The sequence below is a fragment of the Gobius niger genome, assembly GCF_951799975.1.
Source record: "Gobius niger genome assembly, chromosome: 10".
Lineage (NCBI taxonomy): Eukaryota > Metazoa > Chordata > Actinopteri > Gobiiformes > Gobiidae > Gobius > Gobius niger.
The window spans coordinates 21,357,241-21,378,231 of record NC_136861.1 but is presented as its reverse complement, the minus strand read 5'-3'; the positions used below and the strand labels follow the sequence as shown (position 1 = coordinate 21,378,231).

Here is a 20,991-nt window from a genome sequence, read left to right as displayed (position 1 = left end):
CATCTTCCTCTGGCTCACTTTTACAATATTGTGCAAGTCTTATCGTCTTTATTGTCCACTTAACTCTGAATGTGACCATTATGCAACAATCTCAGCCTTATGTCTCGCATCTCTGCCCATGTTTGCACGGCTCCTGGGAACTTGCTTCTCCTCTGGTTTGATGATTAGCCCTTGTTTTTACACCCCCCCACTCTGTAACCAGTCCAGTATAGACAAGTGTGCGCGCCATCATTCACACAGTGGCATCGAAGTGTTTCAACAGTCGCGCACATGCCCAAACAGCGCTCCGTTTAAGGATTACTTACTGTTGTTTTAGAGAGTCGGGCTGTTTTCTCTCATCGGGCCGTACTCCCCCAACCCAGTGTAACCATGTAGGCTGAGTATGAGCGTTTGGGGATGTTCACAGGCGATGGCTCATCAAGTTGTCATGGTCTTTTTACAGCATTCCTTTCTTTAGAGCGGGCTTTTTCATTGGAGCGTTCAGCCTGTAAAATACACTCACGGATTCACAAAAAGTTTAAAAGTGCATTCAAGGTGGATGGAGTGCAAAGTAGGGTGTTTTTTGTTTTGTTTTTGTTTTTTAGGTCAGTAGATCTCTGCAACTTTTGATTTGTTAGGAAATCTAGCATGTCAACCCAGAGCAAGAGACGTAGAGTATCTGACGGTTTTGCATCTTCCCACCTTGCCACCCAGTGTTTTTCATTTATGAGAGCATAGTTTGTCAGCTTTTGGTTTTGAGTTATTAAGACATTGAGGAAAGTGCAACACAGTTTATCCGGCCATGCGCCTGATGTTCAACAGAGGAGCGATCACGGAGGGGATGGAGAAGTGTGGACAGTAAGTGGCCACTAACCTAAAAGACATGATAGATGCCTTTAATAACCTTTGGTCTGCTCCCGTGCCCCGAAGGATTATGATGTTATTAAGATCTGAGGTTTTAATATGACCACTCCATCCGATGTCTCCCTCTTCATAGTGTGTGTCAGGACTGGGCAGTCATAACAAAGCCCCCTTTGAACTGGTGCTGATGTGGCACTTGTTGATGCTCCCTGACCAAAATCAGTGACTTACACTTTTTTTTTTTGCCAGCACAGCTTAAAACAAAAACGCTTCGTAAAAAAAAAAAAAAGTGCAGCTGTTCAGTTTCTAATTGAGTCTTTTTTGGTTCAGGTTTAAATTTAATGTGGTTGAAAGTCTAATTGAATATGGCAAGTTTTTTTTAATCAAAGAAAATATGGTGCTGAGTGGTACAAAAGATACAGGCAGCGAAGGTTTATTTCTGAGCAATTACCTACAATTTGTGACCAACAAAGGACCATCAAAGCAACTTCCAACTCCTTCAAACGCCATAGATTTTGGTGCGCTCATAATTTATTAATTTGCAAATGAGCTTAGCAATTTGATGGCATTGGACACCCGTGGGCTCAATTAAGATAACACTGAGAGAGGGGCAGATTACGGGGCTGCCATTTGAGTGTGGGTATATCTCTTCCTGACAGTTATAGTCGAGATGCAACAAATTGTACCTTGGCGGTCGCGGGGGGCGCCACATTAGTCGTCTGGTGATGGAGCGTGCCATGTGGCTGGGCAGCGGTGCATAGACAAGGCAAGGCTAACTGGGCTAACGAAACAGGCCTGGTCGGTGCCTGGTAATATAAACCTAATGGAGGGCAGTTAAGTAACGGTAGGCTATGTCATGGCAGGTTGACTCTGAGCCAGCAGGCCCTAAAACAAAACAAAAAATTCATAGCTGTTCAAGTATCGTAGACTGGACTTGGGGTGAGTTGTCGTAATCGCAATATTAATTCAAGACCGTTATTTCTTTCATATCGTGCAGATCTATCAATCACTGTGCAATGAAATCACTGTATTTTCTCTGGCAGCCTGTATGAGAAATTCAATATAGTCGCCATAAACTGGAGACAATGGCCAACAGCGCTTATCTCACCACTATCGTCATTCAGAGCTGTAAAACTGACTAACCTTAAATGTTAGGGCAGAGTAGTGCGATACTGTTCAAAGATGTGTTTTTTTTAGCATAGTATAGCAGTATAGACTAGTGTAGAGAGTAATACATTTGACTAGCTTCATTTTCCTTTTGTTTTTGTAAATAACTATTCATAGTACAGTAAAAGCACACGCATTTATTTAAAAAGCAACCAAAATCACATTATCAATTCAGGTCAATCTCAATTATCGATAGGCGTTTAAAAGCCCTTGTAGATGGCCTTTCATCAACTCAAAAATTGCTTTAAATATGTTCTTGCTACGGTGGCGTTTATCAATATAGGCGGTAAAAAAAAAATTAAAGGACAGTTTTGTGAATCTTGGTACAATCTATTCTTGAATCTTGACCCATACTTCATCATGCTGACCTACTAACACCAGCAAGGCCTTGTTCACCTGGCTCTCCCAACTCCCCTCCTTTAGCCAGGCCGGGGCTACCAGGGCACGGTTAATATGCACAGTGGGTCATTAATTCAGAGGATGGCCAATGGGGCTAGAGCTTAATATGGGGCAAAATGGCAAATGGAGACGGGGAGACAAAGCAGATGTTGGCGTTGGCTGCTGAATGAAAGCTGTAAAACGCAGGCCAAAGCTATCACAATGTCGGCCAGGGCAAATACCGTATGAGAGGGCCAATGTTACTCCTAAAGCAGGAACCTATGGCACTGGTGACTGAGCAAATGTGCACGGTGAGATTGAGCTTCAAGCCTGGGACCAAATATAGATATAATCTTATAGAATATGTAAGAAAAAAGTTAGATTGGGGTAAGTAAGTCAAGATCCCTTATGGCTTACTGCTCAGACCATTTTCTTTTCTTTTTTTTCTTTTTTTTAAATACAAGGCAGTCTATAAGGTAAGAAAACACAATGCAAAATGCACCAAGCAGGTTTCTGGACATCTAAATCCCCCGGTAACCCTAACCAAACCTAGTTGAAGATCTGGAGATGGGATCCCTCCAGTTTGCCCCAGCCACATTTAAGGATAGACCAAATACAGAGGACAATGCTTGGCTTATGTTGAAAGTTAAACTAAGCAAGTCAGTAAAGATCTTCTTTTTTTTTTTCTTCCCTCGCCCTTTTAAACCTGAAGAAGAACCTGGGATTAAGATTTAGTAGACCTCTAGGTAAATGTGAATCTTGAAAAGAGCACCGTGTAAAGCAGGTTTACTAACCCAGATTTTTCTGCTGGCCACTGTAAAAATATAACAATATATGCGCATACTTAGAGCGCAGAACAAGGACAGTCCGTTTAACTCTATCTTGCCTCTCCACTCGACTGATACGAGCCATTCATCACCACCCACCTCCTCATCCTCCATATCTGAAGCACTGCACCGAAAGGCCAGTGTGTGTGTGTGTGTGTGTGCGTGAGAGTGTGTGAACAGATTAAAGACAGATAACTTTCACAGGGCCCACACATTTGGACACGGATCTTGCAATTTGTAGCATTTACAAAAATCACAGAGGAGGAACGATGTTTGTGTTATACAAAGACACAGAGTTTGCTGCCATCTACTGCTTCATCTCTGAAAAATACACTCTCCAGAGGTTTTCTAAAACAAAACAGGCTAGAGCAGAGGAGCCGTGCCCATGCTAGAGGGAACTGTTATACCGTTGTCTAAATCATCGGCGAATGAATCATGATACAAGTGTCTATTAATAGTCTAGCTATATAAAATATTTCCTTTTTAGTTCAGAATTATAATTCTAGGAGAATTAAGAGTCTGACCTGTGCACTATTGAGTTTAATCTAGTTCCATGTATTAATTTCAGAACTGACCCGTAAGAAAAAAAAAGCACATCCAATATTTTAAAAGTTGAATTTCCACAGGCTCGAATACCATGCTGCTGAGTGGAAATGCCAGAGATTCGCCCATGGTAACAACTGCGTGGTATCCGTGGTTACTGCGGTGCATTAATGTATGTAATCTGTTACTATGTGCATGGCCAGACAAGGACATGTTGAGTGCTAATTAAGGAAGCCTTGTGCTGCTCCTCCCGTGGACACAGGTCATATCCCATTAATGCTGCTCTGTGTGCATGGGGAGTCATTTGTTACTGGCTATTTGGAGGAGGTTGTGTCCTCAGAGATGGCACTTGGAGACAAGAATTTGAATGTTTCACTTAATCACAACAGAAGGTATGCAGATGATGTCACATCATAGCAAAAGAAAAAATAACAGTTAATGCCAAGTTATGAAGTTCACTATTTTTGAAACTACAAAACATTGACGGTTCTGTAGAATTAACTTCATACACTCTACAGCAGCTCTTTATTTCTTTATTTAAGGTCAACAAAGCAAATACCAGTGTCCCTGGGTTCCATAAGGGCTATGCTCATTTTAAATTTTCAACAGAAAATGGAGTGGACTTTCCACCCCAATTTGCTGCTGCCATGGTACAATGCTAATTGCCCTGCTGTTGCTATGCTCACATGCAAAACCTCATTTAAAAAAAATATATTAATGAGTATTTGAGCTTTCAGTTCACCCACCGCTTGTATGAGTGGTTAACATGACGCCTTTACTTTCCATCATGGTGACGCTTCAAGACCAATTGTTTTTAGGGTTTATGGTAGGTTTTCATTGCTGATGGAGCTCTGCATGGTTATGTATAGATTCCATCCAGAAAACCTACCAGGAACCCTAACAAACAACTGAAACTAAATCAGTCCTGGAGTGTCATAAAAGTTGCATAATGCACCTTTAAATTAAGAGTCTTTATAACAAAGAGAAAATACCTTTTTTGAAAACATAATATTTTTTATTTTACAAATGGCACGGTATTTACAGAAAAAAGTCAATGGCAGATTAATGTTATGTTGATAGAAAAAATATAGAATAGCAAAAAAATAAAATACATCTTCTGATGTTTTCAGACATAGAAGAGGAATGGCTGGACTTTCTCCCGGGATCACAGGGTGAAGGACATAATATTTTCAAAGGAGAGATACACAGCCGCATTGGCAGTGATCGTCTATCGTTTAGTGCACACACATACTTTGAAAAGTTTTAAATAGCAGAGTATAGTGTGCCTTAAAAAGGCTGAGAAGCCACCACTGTGCCGGGGCACTAATATTTGAATGGAGTATAACTATGTTTTTTGTTCTCAATTTGTAAAAAATTCAAGCTACAGAGGAGAAGAACCACTAGTTGTTCTGCTTTCAAGTAAACAAGACATTTCACATTTGCTTCGTAAAGGATAAGAGAACTCCTACTACTAATGTGTTAATTAAATAACATGTATACTTGCTTCACACTAACTTTAAGTGGTAAACAACATTTTAGATCATGAAAAAGTGCTCCTTGGCAAAAACAGCACTCAGCCTAGAGTCATTGAGATGAAAAAAAGCAAGCAAGCCATCCCTGAGACGGTTCCCTGTGCTATCACCGACATCAAATACAGCCTACTACAACTATACACTGAGTCAATCTAGACTATGAAAATGTTGGTCAATAAAATCAAGACGCATGTGATCAAACTATAATTTAAAGTCAGTGATTTCTCTGCAGCGCTTAAACGAACTGGTCCAAACATAACAAGGTCACAGAATCACTTCCTTGATCATATAAGGATTATTGCTCAAATGCTTACAACCACTTTTATTCATTTAGTCAACCCTCCAAAGTATCAGCTCATTTCTGTAGATCAGAAGAAGAGCACATTTCTGCACTTTATGGGTTGGGTGGGCCAGACTGGCATGTGTCTCTGTGCTGACCTCGACACTGCAGGCTCTGGAAGTGCGCCTCTTTTAGGATGCGGTTAATGCGCTGATAGGAAACCAGGTTTGAAGGGCGGCCGAGGTCAGATGTCTCTGTTGGACTTAAGGGACTGCATGGACACCGACTGGAAGAGCTGGCAGCCAAGTGTTCTGGACTGCTGATACTGCTGCTGCTGGTCTCGCTATTGGAAGACTGAAAAAAAAAACATCAAATGGCACTGTTATACAAGTCTGTAAAGTGCGGGGAGTCAATTGAACATAGACTGTTGAGTTGGTCATATAATTACATCATGCTAGCTAAAAATATAAAGATTCACAAGCAGATTACAGTGCACAATCGGCTTTTTATCACTTGGAAGAGTGCATTTCTGTAAATAAGCCAATTTACAAAAATCAAGAGATATGATTCTTGACTCTCATAATTGTAAAAAGGTTTCTTGCCTATATTTTAATATTCCCCTAAAATGGACAAAGAATTAGTACATAGCCTACATAGGAAGAAATAGTATCTTCTAATATCGAATTCCTCACCGTCATGTCATGCTCTTTGTGTGGTCATAGTGAGTACATAATGCAAAAGCAGTGAACAACTGTGTAATTCTAGGGAGGGTTTGTACCTCTGAGTCCCAGGCATCTCGACCCGGCTCTGGAGAGACAGGGTAGCCCCTGCTTTGTCTTTTGGCTTGAGGTAATAAGTGGCCATTCCCCACATCTTCGCCACTGCGAGGTCGCTTTCTGTTTGAATATGATAAAGAAAAGCGTTAAGACAAAGACCCAAGAGACATTAACTTAAAATGATAGTATATATAATATAAAACAAATTATTATTATTATTATTATTATTATTATTATTATTATTATTATTATCATGGTCGTCTTATTTGGAAAAAGGCAATAAGAGTGGATTAAGACGGTCCACATTGGTTGAGCCTGTACTATAATCATCCAGAGAAATCAACTGTATTGTATGACACAACACACAACGTTATTAGCCAGATAAGGAACATGTTATGTAAATTATATTGCGTATAGCAATAATACTCACCTGTTTTCCGTCAACATATGATAAAGCTATGCGCAAAAATCCAGAAAAAGATCCCTCGTCGTTTGCTCTATTCCTAGCAGGACATAAGCTGCTTGACGTTATCGAAATGTTTAACGTTAGCTACTAGGCTAACGTTAGGTGGTCAACCTACTTAGCCGATTATGTAACAAAATATCAAACTGGGTGCCATTCTAAATAAACTAACAAAACATTTGACTTTAAGCACGAACACAGTCACTTTATCTACGGAATGGCAGGAAAAAACACACAAGATCGAGCTAAGTGATAACAAGTGACAGACGCAAGCTAGCGTTAGTTAACAAAAATTGGCTGACACCAAGATTGAAACATATAGCGCTGAGATGCCCTCTAAGAAATGCTTCTTATGCACCGCTTCAGGAAAATCTACACAGGTGCTTCCCACAAACAGTGAGCTAACCCTTGATAATTTAACATTTGCCTAATTTCAAGCTAACTTACTATTAGCCACATCTACAACTAGCGGAGCCACTGTGTTGTCTGTGTTTACATCGTACTGCGGCTGCGCAGAAGGCAGCTCTGGTGCTTTCAAAGTACACAGAGAAAAACCTACGCTTGCCTACATAAAAGGGTTAGATTATTTTTCTTTACTCAATATCAAAGTTCACTTAGGATACTTATTCACTATATATAGTAATAAACGACATAATATCCGTGTTGTTCTCAAATTACATGTTGATGGTCGAGAACAAACACTAAACAACCGTATCAGCCCAAAAATCCAAGATGACATTAAAGGTATCATTAAACTAAACTGACGCACTTTTTTATTATTATTATTATGGCCCATAATGGGGGAAGACTATATGTTATATGTTATATGTTATATGTTATATGTTATATGTTATATGTTATATGTTATATGTTATATGTTATGTCTATGTGGGAAAGACGAGTTTATGGTCACCAACACCACCAGCTATACTGCACTACAACAGCACGTTTACATTTAGTTTATTTTGAAGGATCTGGATTATGAATATATCCTAAAGATAAACAAAATGTGTATAAAATATCCCAACTAAAAAGCTAATTAACAAAAATGTCAAACAACAGCTTTGAAGGGGGTTGTTTGCATTTGCAACCCGGAAGTTACATCCTATTCAATGAACCAATCGCACACAGACGCCTCCACCAATGACTCAAGCGAAGGACGGAGGTGAGATTAGGGATCCATAACAGCGGCATCTCTCAGAAATAGAAGAAAAACAGCCGCAATGGGAAGCTCTGACTCAAAACTCAACTTTAGGAAAGCGGTGATACAGCTGACAACCAAAACACAGGTACGGGGCACTCTGTAATATCATCATATGGTTTATTATGGCGACAGCTTGGCGAGAGCCCAGTGCATCTGACAGAGAGACGCTCCGCACATAACGTTATAACCTGAGAAAAACACCACCATTTGCTAACGTGTCATTTGCACGGCGGGCTTGTTGTCTGTTGTTGACATAAAGTTACACAAGAAGGACGTGAGGGAAATAGCATTTACGTCGACACAAGCAAATTTTACATTAATTCTGATGTGCCACTCATTCAATCACAGCTCGGATGACGCAGGTTCGTCCTTTGCAGATGCGGCAGGTGAACTCGGATGGTAGAAAGGCTGCCACGCAATACAATTGGGTTGTTTACGTTCATCTTCGCCGCAGGGGCTATTGCATTCTCATATTCACATCGATCATATGTTAATTAACAAAACAAAGGGAATATGCATTACATATTTTACTCTTGATTCTTACTGTGTTGAAAACATGTTTTGCAGCCAGTGGAAGCCACCGACGATGCCTTTTGGGACCAGTTCTGGGCAGACAGCAACACTACAGTGCAGGATGTGTTTGCGCTGGTGCCAGCTGCTGAGATAAGAGCTGTGAGAGAGGAGTCCCCATCTAATTTAGCCACCCTCTGCTATAAGGTGACTGATTTCTGTCTACAGAGAAGATGAATCCATTAGTAACATTTAAACCTCGGCAGTGTTTTTGAAAAATGAGTCAGCTTCCTTCACTTGGCTTCCTGTCCACTAGCTCAGTGTTTCCTTTTGGAGGAAACAGATAAACGCATTCTATCTTAGTGCTATCTAATTAGGTTAATTAAAGTCACACTGCATAACATTTTAGACTATACTATTTCCATCAGTGCAAAATATGCTCCTAATGGCTCAACACTATGAAAATGATGATGATGAAATGACGAAAATATCTGTCATAAAATAAATGCGTGTATTTAAAAATATATATATATATATATTGGGTAAAATTCTACACAGTGTGGCTTTAAAGAGCTTATACACAATCAATTTCTGCATGTTTCTATAGCATGGTAACTTGTGCTATGGATTGCATAATCTGTTCTTTACTCTATAAAAAACTACTTATTATTGCATGTGTCATTTGTAAACTGACATAAAAATAAAAATAAAACTTTGGCCGTATCATCACAATTTGCCTTTCACAGGGTGTGGAGAAGCTGGTGCAGGGAGCAGAGTCTGGTTGTCCCACAGAGAGGGATAAGCAGGTGGTGCTGAACTGCACCCGCATTCTGACCCGTATCCTCCCGTACATCTTTGAGGACCAAGATTGGAGAGGCTTTTTCTGGTCCACTGTGCCTGGTGCTGGAAGAGCTGGGGTAAGTGCAATATTTAATGTATCGCTCCACATAGTATAGTAATCTTATGTATCCTGTGAATGTGGGGGTGGAAGATGAATGCTTGCATATTTTCCAGGAAGATGATTTGGATGAAGATGATGGGGCGAGACCACTGGCTGAGTCATTACTCCTGGCTATTGCAGACCTGCTCTTCTGCCCTGATTTTACAGTACACAGCCACAAAAGGGGCCCAGTGAGTACAAATGTTCCATAACATTTGTGTTTCACAGACACAAGCCATTGTGTCTGTGAAACACAATTGTTTGATCTTAGGTTTGAAGACACACACTTTTGTAGCTTCCTTCTTCCTTATTTTTAGACCAGCACTTACCTGTTTTGTCAGAATTGACAAAGGATAGAAGATTGCTTCAACCAGGAAAGTTATGTTGTTCATGACCATGAAAAATGGTTACAAAGAAAAATTAAATATTGTGCATTGGTGTGCAGTAATATTATTAGTAATAAGTATTCGATTGGCATAAATAAATATGACCTAGGTTTTATGCACTTCAGCAGCCAACTCTCCATTCATCTACGTAGGTCTTTGGACAGGTATAAGCACATTAGCTTAATTGTATCTTTGTGGAAAATAAATCTCACTTCTTTTTAAAATTGCTATTGATCAACATGGAGAAGTTGATTTAAAATATCTTCTAAGCTTAAAGGGACTAGATGGAAGTTGTCATTTAACTGCAGTCTCTATGCACCGTACGTGCAAAACGATGAAGATAGTTTTTTTTGAGTGATAGTGCCGGCTTTTAGCCCCATTTGTGGTGAATAGGCCCGGGCTCATTCTACACTTTAGGACATTATTTGAGCATGTGGGTGGACAATACATAACTTCAATTTTTTTTTAAAGCCGTCTTGTCCCTTTAAGGGAAAAAAAATGTTATGTACTTGCCATGTTGTTCCTAGGACTCTGTGGAGAATATGCAGACCATAGACAGTTGTGAGTACATCTGGGAGGCAGGGGTAGGCTTTGCTCAGTCACCTCCTCTCAACTATATCCATGACCTGAACAGGTAAGCCGAGCAACAACATTAAACGACCACCAAGTCTCCTAAATAGTATTTATAAGTATTTCATGTTTCCTCTGCAATCAGGGCCGAATTGCTGCGATTGTTACTGACTTGCTTTTCAGAAGCAATGTACCTTCCACCATCATCAGACAACAGCATTCTCAATCCTTGGGTGACTTTCTTCTGTTCCACTGAAAATAGGTAAAGAAAGACACATAATGTAAAAGTCACTGTGAAGCCTACAATATAAGTGTTTAAAATAGAAGTTACTAACGCCATTGATATGTTCTGACAGACATGCTCTACCCCTGTTTACCTCTCTGCTCAATGTGGTCTGCGCGTATGACCCCATTGGTTTTGGTATTCCGTACAATCACCTCCTCTTCTCAGACTACCGCGAGCAGCTGGTGGAGCAGGCGGTACAAATACTGATCGTCACTTTGGAGCATGACGGAGGGGCCCCTCAGAGGCCAACCTCTCCATCCAGCATTGAAGAGCAAGAGGTAGAATAATGCCAGGAAAAAATTGTCTTTTCATATTGAAGAAACGTGTTGCAAAAATGTGTCTTATACAGTTTGCAGGTCCTGAAAACCTTTTTGTAAATTATTTGTCAAGGATTCACAGAGAGGAGGTATAATTTGTATAACTTTACAGAAAATAAACAGCAATTTAGATTTTTCATATATCATATATTATTTTGTATTTTTGCAGGACTTCGATTTTGTATTAAAAGGCTTGGCTCGTTTACTGACTAATCCTCTCACTCAAACCTACCTACCCAACTCCACTAAGAAAATTCAGTTTCACCAAGAGCTGCTTGTTCTTTTCTGGAAGCTTTGTGACTTCAACAAAGTTAGAAAATACACATCATAAGAATTACAAACATATTGAATGCTTTTTTTTCTATTGTAAATTTTAATTGTTCTCCCAACAGAAGTTCCTGTTTTTCGTCTTGAAGAGCAGTGACGTGCTGGATGTTCTTGTTCCTATACTGTACTATCTGAATGATGCCAGAGCTGATCAGTGTAAGCTCTTGTCCCTTTCAGTTAATAAGCCTTGATTTCACCCTTTAGTTACTCATGTCCTTTGGCTGCAGCTCGTGTTGGTCTGATGCACATTGGTGTGTTCATATTATTGCTTCTGAGTGGAGAGAGAAACTTTGGTGTGCGTTTGAATAAGCCCTTCTCCCTCAACATGCCCATGGATATCCCTGTGTTTACAGGAACCCACGCAGACCTGCTCATAGTGGTGAGACTGCAACGATGGAATCAAATTAATAATGCTCAATGTTTCTATCTAAACTGATCATGGCTATATTTCCCTGTAGGTTTTTCACAAGATTGTCACCACAGGTCACCAGCGTCTCCAGCCTCTGTTTGACTGCCTGCTCACTATTATTGTTAATGGTGAGGATCTTTTGTCTTCCCTCACTGCAGAAACGTGTGTGTTTGAATTTCTCTCCAGTATTACTTATTATTGTTTTGTTTTTCTACTTTACAGTATCTCCTTATTTAAAGAGCCTGTCAATGGTGGCAGCAAACAAATTGCTCCACCTGCTGGAGGCCTTCTCCACCAACTGGTTCTTGTTTTCTGCAGCCCAAAACCATCACCTTGTATTCTTTCTACTAGAAGCGTTTAACAATATTATCCAGTATCAATTTGATGGTGAGAGCAGTTTTGTAGATATAAACATTGTGTTTACACTGTGCGAAACACAATTTGTCCATATGTCTCCAGGAAACTGCAACTTGGTTTATGCTATTATTCGTAAGCGAAATGTGTTCCACCAGCTGGCAAACCTGCCCTCTGATCCTGCCTCCATTCAGAAGGCTCTGCAGAAGAAGAGGAAGACCCCGGATGTTATTTCTCGCACGAGCTCTCAGGAAACTGTGTCAATGGAGGGCTCCCATCCAGCTGTGGCAGCCGAACCTGGCACTCTGAAAGCAAGTCTGGTGGCCATGCCAGGTACAAGAAGCATCTTATTCACAGCAGCTCTCATGGAATCTGTCTAGTCTAACCTCATATGACTGGCTTCTTCCAGGCATTGATAAGCTGACAGAGAAATCTCAGGTATCAGAGGACGGCACCATGGTCTCAGTCCCAAAGACAAACCCTGTTCACGCAGCTCACCCAGAACACAGTGCAGCGGCTGGTACCAGTGACACAGAGTCCAACTCCGGCAGAGACAATGAGGTGACGACTCATGTGAAAATTATTTAGGGAATATCCATCTTTATTAAGATTAGTTTACCTAAAATTATGTCCGTTTCCAATTTCAGGATGTTTTCTACACTGAAGCAGAAATGGAAAGAAGACGTTTGTCTTGTGCATCTTCAGCATCTTATTGGGCTCCAACACCAGAATGGGTCAGTGTCAACTCGCATTGACAGAAAATCAATGAAAAACCAAGAACATAACTGTATAACTATAATACCACAGGTCCTGTCATGGAAGTGCAAACTCCCTCTTCAGACAATCATGAGACTGCTGCAAGTATTAGTCCCTCAGGTGGAGAAGATTTGCATTGACAAGTATGTCAGATTTAGTAGATTTGGTTATTAATTCAAGAATTGAGATGTTAGGTAAAAGGTATTTTGTTTGTTTCTTACCAGGGGTCTGACAGATGAATCAGAAATTCTCAAGTTCTTGCAGCATGGCACACTGGTGGGCCTATTGCCGGTCCCTCACCCCATCCTCATCAGGAAGTATCAGGCCAATGCTGGCACTGCAATGTGGTTTCGCACCTATATGTGGGGAGTCGTGTATCTGCGGTGAGTTCTTAGGGCTAATGTAAGGTAGAATTCCAGTTTTCAGTATTTGTTGCTAATTTTTTCCTGTTTTCATACTAATTTTCATTCATTGTCCACTATGCCATCCTTCTTGTATATTGTCTATTCAAGAAAAAACAAAAAAAACAAAGAGACCGTTCCAATCTTCAACCCAGAAGTGCCAAAACAATTATTTGCACCAGGCCAGCTCATACAACCCCAAATTGCTGGCCGCAGTAAGAACCAGATCATCCTTAAGTTAGGATGAAGTTTTGACGACCACTAACATTTTCTTCAACTTAACTTGCTCTTTTTGTCATGGTTTGAAAACGGAAACAATCAGGTCGGCCAACAGTGCCTTTTAACCAATGCTCAAGCAATGACTAAAACGTCTCAATTCTGCTTTTTCCTAGGAATGTGGACCCACCAATCTGGTACGATACTGATGTTCGGCTTTTTGAGATACAGAGGATGTAGACTGGTCATAAAGGAGCCTGTTCAGTGCCAGTATTTTTAGTCTTCTCAAATTGTGTAATTACTTTGAAAGTCATAAAACAATTGCAACAAATGTTTTGAAAAGATAAATATTGATGGACGATTCAGACTGTTGAAATTTGAGCAGATATTTTATAAATTATATATATCCATAACCACTGTGTCCTATATCAGACCTCAGAATGTCATCTATTTATTCAAGTGAAATCCTACTGATCTTTTTATGCAGTGTTTATTGATACAACATATCTATATTATCCGTCTCTTGTTATTTGTTGTACATGAGAAGCTTTAAGTGACTCCCTTGCACTCTTGTACTTTGTGAAAATCTGGATTTGAAACAAAGCAGGTATATTGTGTCAATGCTGCTCGTTTGAAGGTGATAAACGTACTTTAAATTATTAAATATATTTATTGACTCGCATCAAAAGTCTGTGTAAGTCTCCTTTGCACACATACATCTCAGTCGACAAATAAAAATATGCTGTGAATGGGGAGAGAACCCAATTTACCAAGTTGTCTGTCTCAGATGGGTTGATGAGCAGCTAAACTCCTGATACAGATCAAAGGCCTGAAATGTTCATGATGAAAACAAAGATGTCATGTCAGTTAACTTAGTTTGCTGAACTGCAAGTTAAGCACTTTAAAAAATAACAAAGGGAGAACAAGTAAACTTTTTTCGACCAAATTGTTCATAGGGAGGAGTTAAAATGCATGCTTCATAACGGCCAGGGAGCAAAGCAGTGCCTTTGCTGTTAATAGTAATAACTCAACCTGCCAGTTGACTAAAAGTTTCATACCGCCGCTGAATAATAAAGGGGGAGGGGCTTTGGTATCCTTTCACCGCTAGATGGCAGCATGGCTTCCCGTTTAGAGTAACAATTCACAAATGGGCAATTTTCAACAAATTAAAATGACAGTAACAATATAAGGCACCAGACACTAAAGCAATATACATAAAACAATAGAACATAAACAAAATAAATTAAATATACCCATTCACACACACTCACACCAAGCAGTTTCCATTAGAGGTTTTCTTCAAAAACATTCAGATTGTCAAGTACATTAAGAAGAGATAGTGCAGACTTACATTTCATACATTTTAGAGATATCAGATGGTTTCCTTCAAGTTGTCTAAACACTGTAAAAATAGGGATGACTTTTTTCCATTTGCAACAACAAAATATTTTGAAAGGCTTAATAAATTGTTCAAAGCATAGTCCATCTGTGAGTCCTTCAGGGTAATCCCAAAAATTATATTGTCCAAAGTAAGAATGTCCTGTTGTAACTGGATTTTCAAAGAGAGATCCAATATATCTTTATGTGCAATTTTGGCATTACAAAATTATAACTATTGCCCAATTTACAGTTCACATAAAAACATTTATTGAAATACTTTTTTGTTCACAAACATTTAAAACATTTTACAAATACTGTATAAAATTGATACAATGGCCCACCAGTTACCACTATTGCTTCGCAAAGAAAACAGTCCCAGGTATGATTCCCTTTCTCCGTTTGGATACAGCCCATGGATACTATCCGGCATGGTGCGATTACATGCATTAGTCCCATGTGAGGCGTGTCCATTGACATGCACTGTCCAGACCAAGTTAAAAAAAAATAAAAAAGATCATTTAAACATCATGAGGTCATGTATACTTCAACTAGGCTGGCAGCGGAGTGTAATCTGTAAAATATTACAAAAGGCAGTCCAATATTTACAACAGTGGCCCACAGTGTGAATTTGTAGAAAACGATCTCAATGGTTTGATCAAACTGAGGACGAGCACCATATGCAGGCATGACCCAGAGCTGTAGATAAAGCAAACCATTAAAAGTTAGAAAACGTTTTAGCCTTTGTCACTGTGTATGTGAGACTTACAATGATATTAGCCAGCAGCAAAAAGACACTGACTTCCTTCAGGACTCTCCTTTTCCAGCTTAGTTTGCACACATCAGAACACAGTTGATAAGTGGTGTAACCGCTCTCAGCAACACTACTACGCTCTGTCCGCTCCTGGACGGCACACAAATTGGACGGCACCACTGATTGTTGCACATGAAACGATTCCCGGTGCAATCCTTTAATAATAAAGTAGTTCTGCAGACTCATCTGGACCACCGACAGAACAGCCCAGGCTACATTCAGTGAGTTAATATAATCTGTACCTCCTGTTGCCACCACAGCAACAATAGTGAAGTAGCTTATGAGAAACTGACCTAAAGACGACCCAACTAAGAGTCCAACGTCCAGACTGCGCATCGGGTTCTTTCCCGATACATGGTCCCTATGGTCCAGGATGTAAATGATTGAACCAACTACAGTAAAGACAGACATCAGGCACACAATTACTATATTTGTTAGGAAATAAATTTGCAAAGCTGCGTTTTCTTTATCATCTTCCATTTGACTCCTAACCTCGTAAAATACAAACGTGACAAGGCCGGCCAGAACCACAAGGACTCCAGCCATTGGTCCGAGACATACCTCTTTTGCGTGGAACTTAAAAATGTGGTGATGATTATGGCCTTCAACGATTCGACCAACATTTTTCCACATAACATACGCCATGGCTGAGGCGAAGAGACTGTACTCAATGTTGAAAGGGTAGAGATAGTGGTATGCTCCTTTGAAGATCTTACAGGCAGACTGATTGCACTTGCAGGTTTTGTCCCCATAAGATACTAGAATATACAAAACACAACAATCTGTCATAATGTAAAGTCAAGATGTGATTTCAGAGAAAACTTAAGTTACCTTTGAATATTTTGTGAGAATAATTTGTATAAAAGTCAGGGATTTCTGTTTGATGAAGTGATTCTTCGGTCACTGCCTCCATCCAAACCACAAGGTTAGTTGAAAGGGTTATTGCGAGGCCACACCTAAAGTGAGTCATAGGCTTACATTTTTCTGGAGAAATATACATGATTCAAGTAGAAACAAGTATGTTTTCTTTTTTAAATGAAGTGGTGAATAGTACTTGGTGCTAGAGAATTCAAAGAGAGTATAACGTAAACTTAAAAGGGGCATTATACAAGTTTATATGGGAAAATAAAAGTTGGCATTTGTACGTATTTTACCTTGTAGTGACCCAGTGGCTGTATGAGTGGTCAGATGCCGCCTTTACTTTCAATCACGGTGGTCTCTACAATGCTCCAGGATCAATTGTTTTGTAGGATTTCTGGTGAGAGAGTCCGTCAGCAGTGAAAACCTTCCAAACAATTGATCCTGGAGTGTCATAGAGACCACCGTGATTGAAAGTAAAGGCACCATGCTGACCACTCATACAGCCACTGGGCTACTACATGGTCAAACACATACATATGTCAACCTTTCTTTCACATAAAAGTTGCATAATGCACCTTTAAAGTCACACTGCAGAACATTCCAGGTCATATCGCTATGTCATGAGATCAACTAAAGTGACACAAACACTGATAATGATGATTCTGGCATATGACAGCAATACCAGGAGTTGTGAGACACAAAAGGAAAGCTAAGTAAATAAATGCTTGTATGTTCTCCTATTTAACGGGTACAATGTGGCTTTGAGCTAGTCTTTAAAACGTTTTTTATAATATGAGCTTACCAGGTAATATTTTTGTTGGACAGGACACAATCCTTTGCATGAGTCAAAAAGAAGTAGGTCTAAGCAAAAAAGTTGGAATTAACACACATATAAAAATATCACACATGAAGCACTTTGACCACTACCTGGACAAAGAGAAATACAGCTTGGATCACGGGAAATGCAATTTTAATGGCTTTGCCACTGTCACAGTCAACATATCCCACATAACTGGAAATCTTCAGGACATCCATCAGGAGACTGAGAAGTCCAAACAACACAAGACAAGCTGGAAGAAACAAAAAATAATCAAATAACAATCCCAACAGAAATGACATAATCAAAGTTTGCCAGAGTTGCCTTACCACGGAGCCACACTGGTGCAGCATGGATGTCTTTGGAGAGATTGTTTTGACCTTTCTGGAAGTTGTGCACCATGTGAAATATCATCCATAATATTGTCAGAAGGAGCAGAATGATAAGACACATTTGCCGGTGGACTACAGTAATCATTTTATTAAAAGCACTGCCAAATACAATAGCGCAGCCAAGAAAAAGTATGTTGACGGAAACTATTCCTGAAATGAGTTTGCCACCAGTATTTTTGGTCCTCTCCAGTTTGGCCTCCTCAGACCCCAGGCCTCGTGCACTCTCCTCCTCTTGCTCATGGCCAGAGGCTGTTTCAATATTAGATGCACTGGCCTCAATAACCCGGTTATTAAATGGCATTTTTCTGTAAAAGAAAACTTTACTTTTTCTTTCTTTTTTTCTTCTATTATCCTAAACAACTGAGGGGTGAAAACATGAGAAGAGCAACACGTTTTACCTGCTGCTAAGGAGCTTGTTGCTTGTTCTCTGAAATCCTGTCTGCTGATGAGGTGCTTTTTTCATAGTTTAACTGCTGCCACTTAAATTGTGTTGCGAAGTTTATTAAAAAATAACTCATGCCCAAAGGGAGAAATTGCATTTGCACCAGGTTAGCTTGAAGCTAGTCACCCGTGGTGCGTTCAAGGCCTAATTAGATACACGTGTGAGCCTAGCAGGCGGGTAGTACTCGCTTACATTTACAAGTACAGTAGTAACTTTTGAAGTAATTGTAGGAGTAGCTTTATTATAATTATGGTACGTTTTACATCTACTTCAGTAATATTATAATGTAGTATCTGACTTTGCAGGCTAGTAAAGTGTTTTTAAGCGGCAAAAGCTTCATGTAGTCAGTTTCTTTTGGAAATAATTAGATTTTTACATACTTCCATGTTTTATTTCGCATAATTTATGTCACTGCTGAATCCTTCATCAGACTTTATTTTCCCCTTGCCTATACGTTTTTTCTTTTCGCCTACTTGAGTAATTATTATGGTCACTACTTTGTATTTCTTCTCTACCCACCTCTGAGCCTTGGAGACTGTGGGCCTGGTTAAGTTGCAACCCCAGGGCTGTCAAAGTACAACGACTCATTTGTTTTTATTTAGCTGTTGTAGGCAATAAGTTGAATGAGGTGTGTTATGCCCTAATATACAGGGATACTTATAGCCTTCGGTGAAATGGACTGTCTATCCATCTAACTTACCGCCTCTCACCCTTTTGCCACTTAGCTGGTAAGTTAGATGGATTGACGGATAATTTACTTTTGAGCAGAAAAGGTTAATATTTAACAGATCACCTGCTCATAACTTAGAGCAGGTCAAATGTGTGCTCGTGTCTGTCACAAGATCATATCACAAAGTCCACATTTTCCTCACCAAACACTGTCAGAGACCTTCAAGATGCTGAAAACACTTGACATGCTATTGCTCCTCTCTCTCATTTGTACAGCAGATGCCCTGTACAAGCAATGGATCCCTGACACCAACTTTGAGAACCAAACCAACTGGGACACCGGAGTGATCCCGTGTGGCAATGCTGTTGCTCACTTTCCAGCTGAGAGAAAAGTTTCTGTTTTTGTGGAGACCGCCCATGCAGTCAAAGAGCTGAGACTGCCCATTGTGGGTGAGTTTATTTTCAACTCGGGAGCAGGATTTTTTGTTCCCAATGGCCATGAACCTGGTTGTGAATCCACTACAATCAAGTTCAAAAACACTGATTTAACCAGATGGTTTGACCCGACATTGTGGCTATCTGCAGCAACCGAGGACGACCTCGAGAAGAAAAACTTTGTGTTTTCTGTGCACGAGGAGAGCGTTCCGTGTTATTATGACCATGTAGTCTTCAAAGACAGCTCTTCATTCAGAGTGGACACCAGCTCCAACCAAGCTGAAATACCTGTTCAGTGTGTTTCTGTATTTGGGAATACGTTTAAAGATGCCGGAGAGTTTTCCCGCTATCTCCAAACTCAGACTGGACAATTGCAGTTTCATGGGTCCTCTTCTGTCACTGTGGGCGCGTCAGTATGTGGGGACCCGACGGGCTGCTCATGTGACAACACTGCGAATCACCAGCGCATTTGTGATACTGTGACTTGTCCATCTGCACCTTGCAAAAAGCCCCTTCGTCCTATGGGACACTGTTGTGACGTGTGCGGCGCAATTGTTACCATCCAGTACGCCCCCACTTTTCAACTGGAAACATACAGGCAAAGAATACAACAAATGTTTCTTGGGCATTCTCAGTACAAATCAGTTCAGGTGGGCATGTCCAAAGTCTTTAGGCCTGTGAGACTGTTGGAAATGATCCCATTTGGGGCAAAGGCAGAAATCCAGGTAGTAGTTGTTGATAAAGCATCTGGGTCTGAAGCAGAAGATCTAGCCAGAGAAATTGTAAAAGATGCCAATTCCCAGGGCTCTAGTTTGGGAATACTTGAAGCTGGATTCCAAGCCTCCTCTGGGAGCAACAATGGCCAGTCTGGAAATGCCGGCATGATAGCTGGAATAGTATTTGGCATTGTGATCATGCTTGCTCTTGTGGCTATATTAGTGATTTTGGTCAATAAAAGGGTTGTCCGTATGCCTTCGCTACCTCCTATGCCATCTATGCCATCTATGCCATCTATGCCATCTATGCCATCTATGAGCTGGTTACAAAGACGTAGTGGTAGCAATGAGGAGCTTGGTGGGCCTTCAGACCGTGGTTACGATAATCCCATGTTTGACAAGCCCACCGTGCTTCCCGATACTCCCAGTCTGTACGCCCCAGAAATTAACATGTCAATCTCAATGGGGCGTTCTCAAGTGCACTTTGTCAATCCAGTGTATGATGAGAGGGAAACCGATTTTAATGCTTGATGTAAAAAAAAAAATTGCCACTGATTTAACAATAGAGAAATAATCATGTAAATCTGTATTGTTACATACTCATAACATAATAAAGTGAAGCATTGAGAATCTGTAGTTAAGAATTTTATTAACCTACTAGCTGAGACCCGGCCTTCGGCCGGGCCTCGCTAGTCTCCACATTTGATATTCTGAGATTATGAGTGATTACAAAGAAATGTCCAACCCGTCACACAGTGCAGCTGTAGACCAGTGGTTCCCAACCCATGCCAAAAACTATGGCCACTACAAATGAGTAAAAGAATGAATGCAAAAAAAAATGTCAAACAAACTGCAATTGGAGTGTTTGATGCACCCGTGCTCCTGTCTTATAAACTACAACGACAATATTTTCGCTAAACTCAGGGAATAGAATTCAAGAGACAGTGGAATAATTATGGATAAATATTAGGGGTTCAGCTCTAACG

General features: G+C 40.2%; 4 protein-coding genes across 4 annotated transcripts in view; 3 read left to right on the top strand and 1 right to left on the bottom strand.

Annotated features, from left to right (window-relative positions):
* Positions 1-8,692, top strand: part of socs3a (suppressor of cytokine signaling 3a) — a 165,388-nt gene extending 156,696 nt beyond the window's left edge. The window contains exon 3 of the transcript XR_013793259.1: positions 8,679-8,692. The gene's annotated coding sequence lies outside the window, so the exon portion shown is untranslated. The remainder of the gene's footprint in view (positions 1-8,678) is intronic.
* On the top strand, positions 7,937-14,086 carry hid1a (HID1 domain containing a). The gene is made up of 19 exons (XM_079563855.1): positions 7,937-8,095; positions 8,578-8,727; positions 9,267-9,437; positions 9,535-9,651; positions 10,374-10,480; positions 10,562-10,678; positions 10,773-10,980; positions 11,052-11,108; positions 11,189-11,329; positions 11,412-11,502; positions 11,574-11,725; positions 11,805-11,883; positions 11,978-12,142; positions 12,215-12,442; positions 12,519-12,670; positions 12,757-12,843; positions 12,917-13,008; positions 13,090-13,248; positions 13,659-14,086. Exons 1-19 carry the CDS (start codon positions 8,030-8,032, stop codon positions 13,720-13,722), a joined length of 2,403 nt encoding a protein of 800 aa, XP_079419981.1. The 5' UTR covers positions 7,937-8,029; the 3' UTR covers positions 13,723-14,086.
* Positions 14,087-15,387: 1,301 nt separating this feature from the next.
* On the bottom strand, positions 15,388-18,044 carry LOC306969223 (proton channel OTOP2-like; the record flags this gene model as incomplete). Its single annotated transcript, XM_079564822.1, has 6 exons — positions 15,388-15,558; positions 15,629-16,431; positions 16,505-16,629; positions 17,337-17,395; positions 17,462-17,604; positions 17,681-18,044. 6 exons carry the CDS (start codon positions 18,042-18,044, stop codon positions 15,388-15,390), a joined length of 1,665 nt encoding a protein of 554 aa, XP_079420948.1.
* Positions 18,045-19,081: 1,037 nt separating this feature from the next.
* amn (amnion associated transmembrane protein) lies at positions 19,082-20,536 on the top strand (the record flags this gene model as incomplete). Its single annotated transcript, XM_079564821.1, has 1 exon — positions 19,082-20,536. One exon carries the CDS (start codon positions 19,082-19,084, stop codon positions 20,534-20,536), a length of 1,455 nt encoding a protein of 484 aa, XP_079420947.1.
* Between the last annotated feature and the right edge of the window lie 455 nt (positions 20,537-20,991).

Bases quoted from the DNA above. Each gene is read 5' to 3' on its own strand.
- hid1a (XM_079563855.1), top strand. From the start codon at position 8,030: ATGGGAAGCTCTGACTCAAAACTCAACTTTAGGAAAGCGGTGATACAG. The intron at 9,652-10,373 runs GTGAGTACAAAT...TGTTGTTCCTAG, and splicing joins ACAGCCACAAAAGGGGCCCA to GACTCTGTGGAGAATATGCA. The intron at 10,679-10,772 runs GTAAAGAAAGAC...ATGTTCTGACAG, and splicing joins TTCTGTTCCACTGAAAATAG to ACATGCTCTACCCCTGTTTA.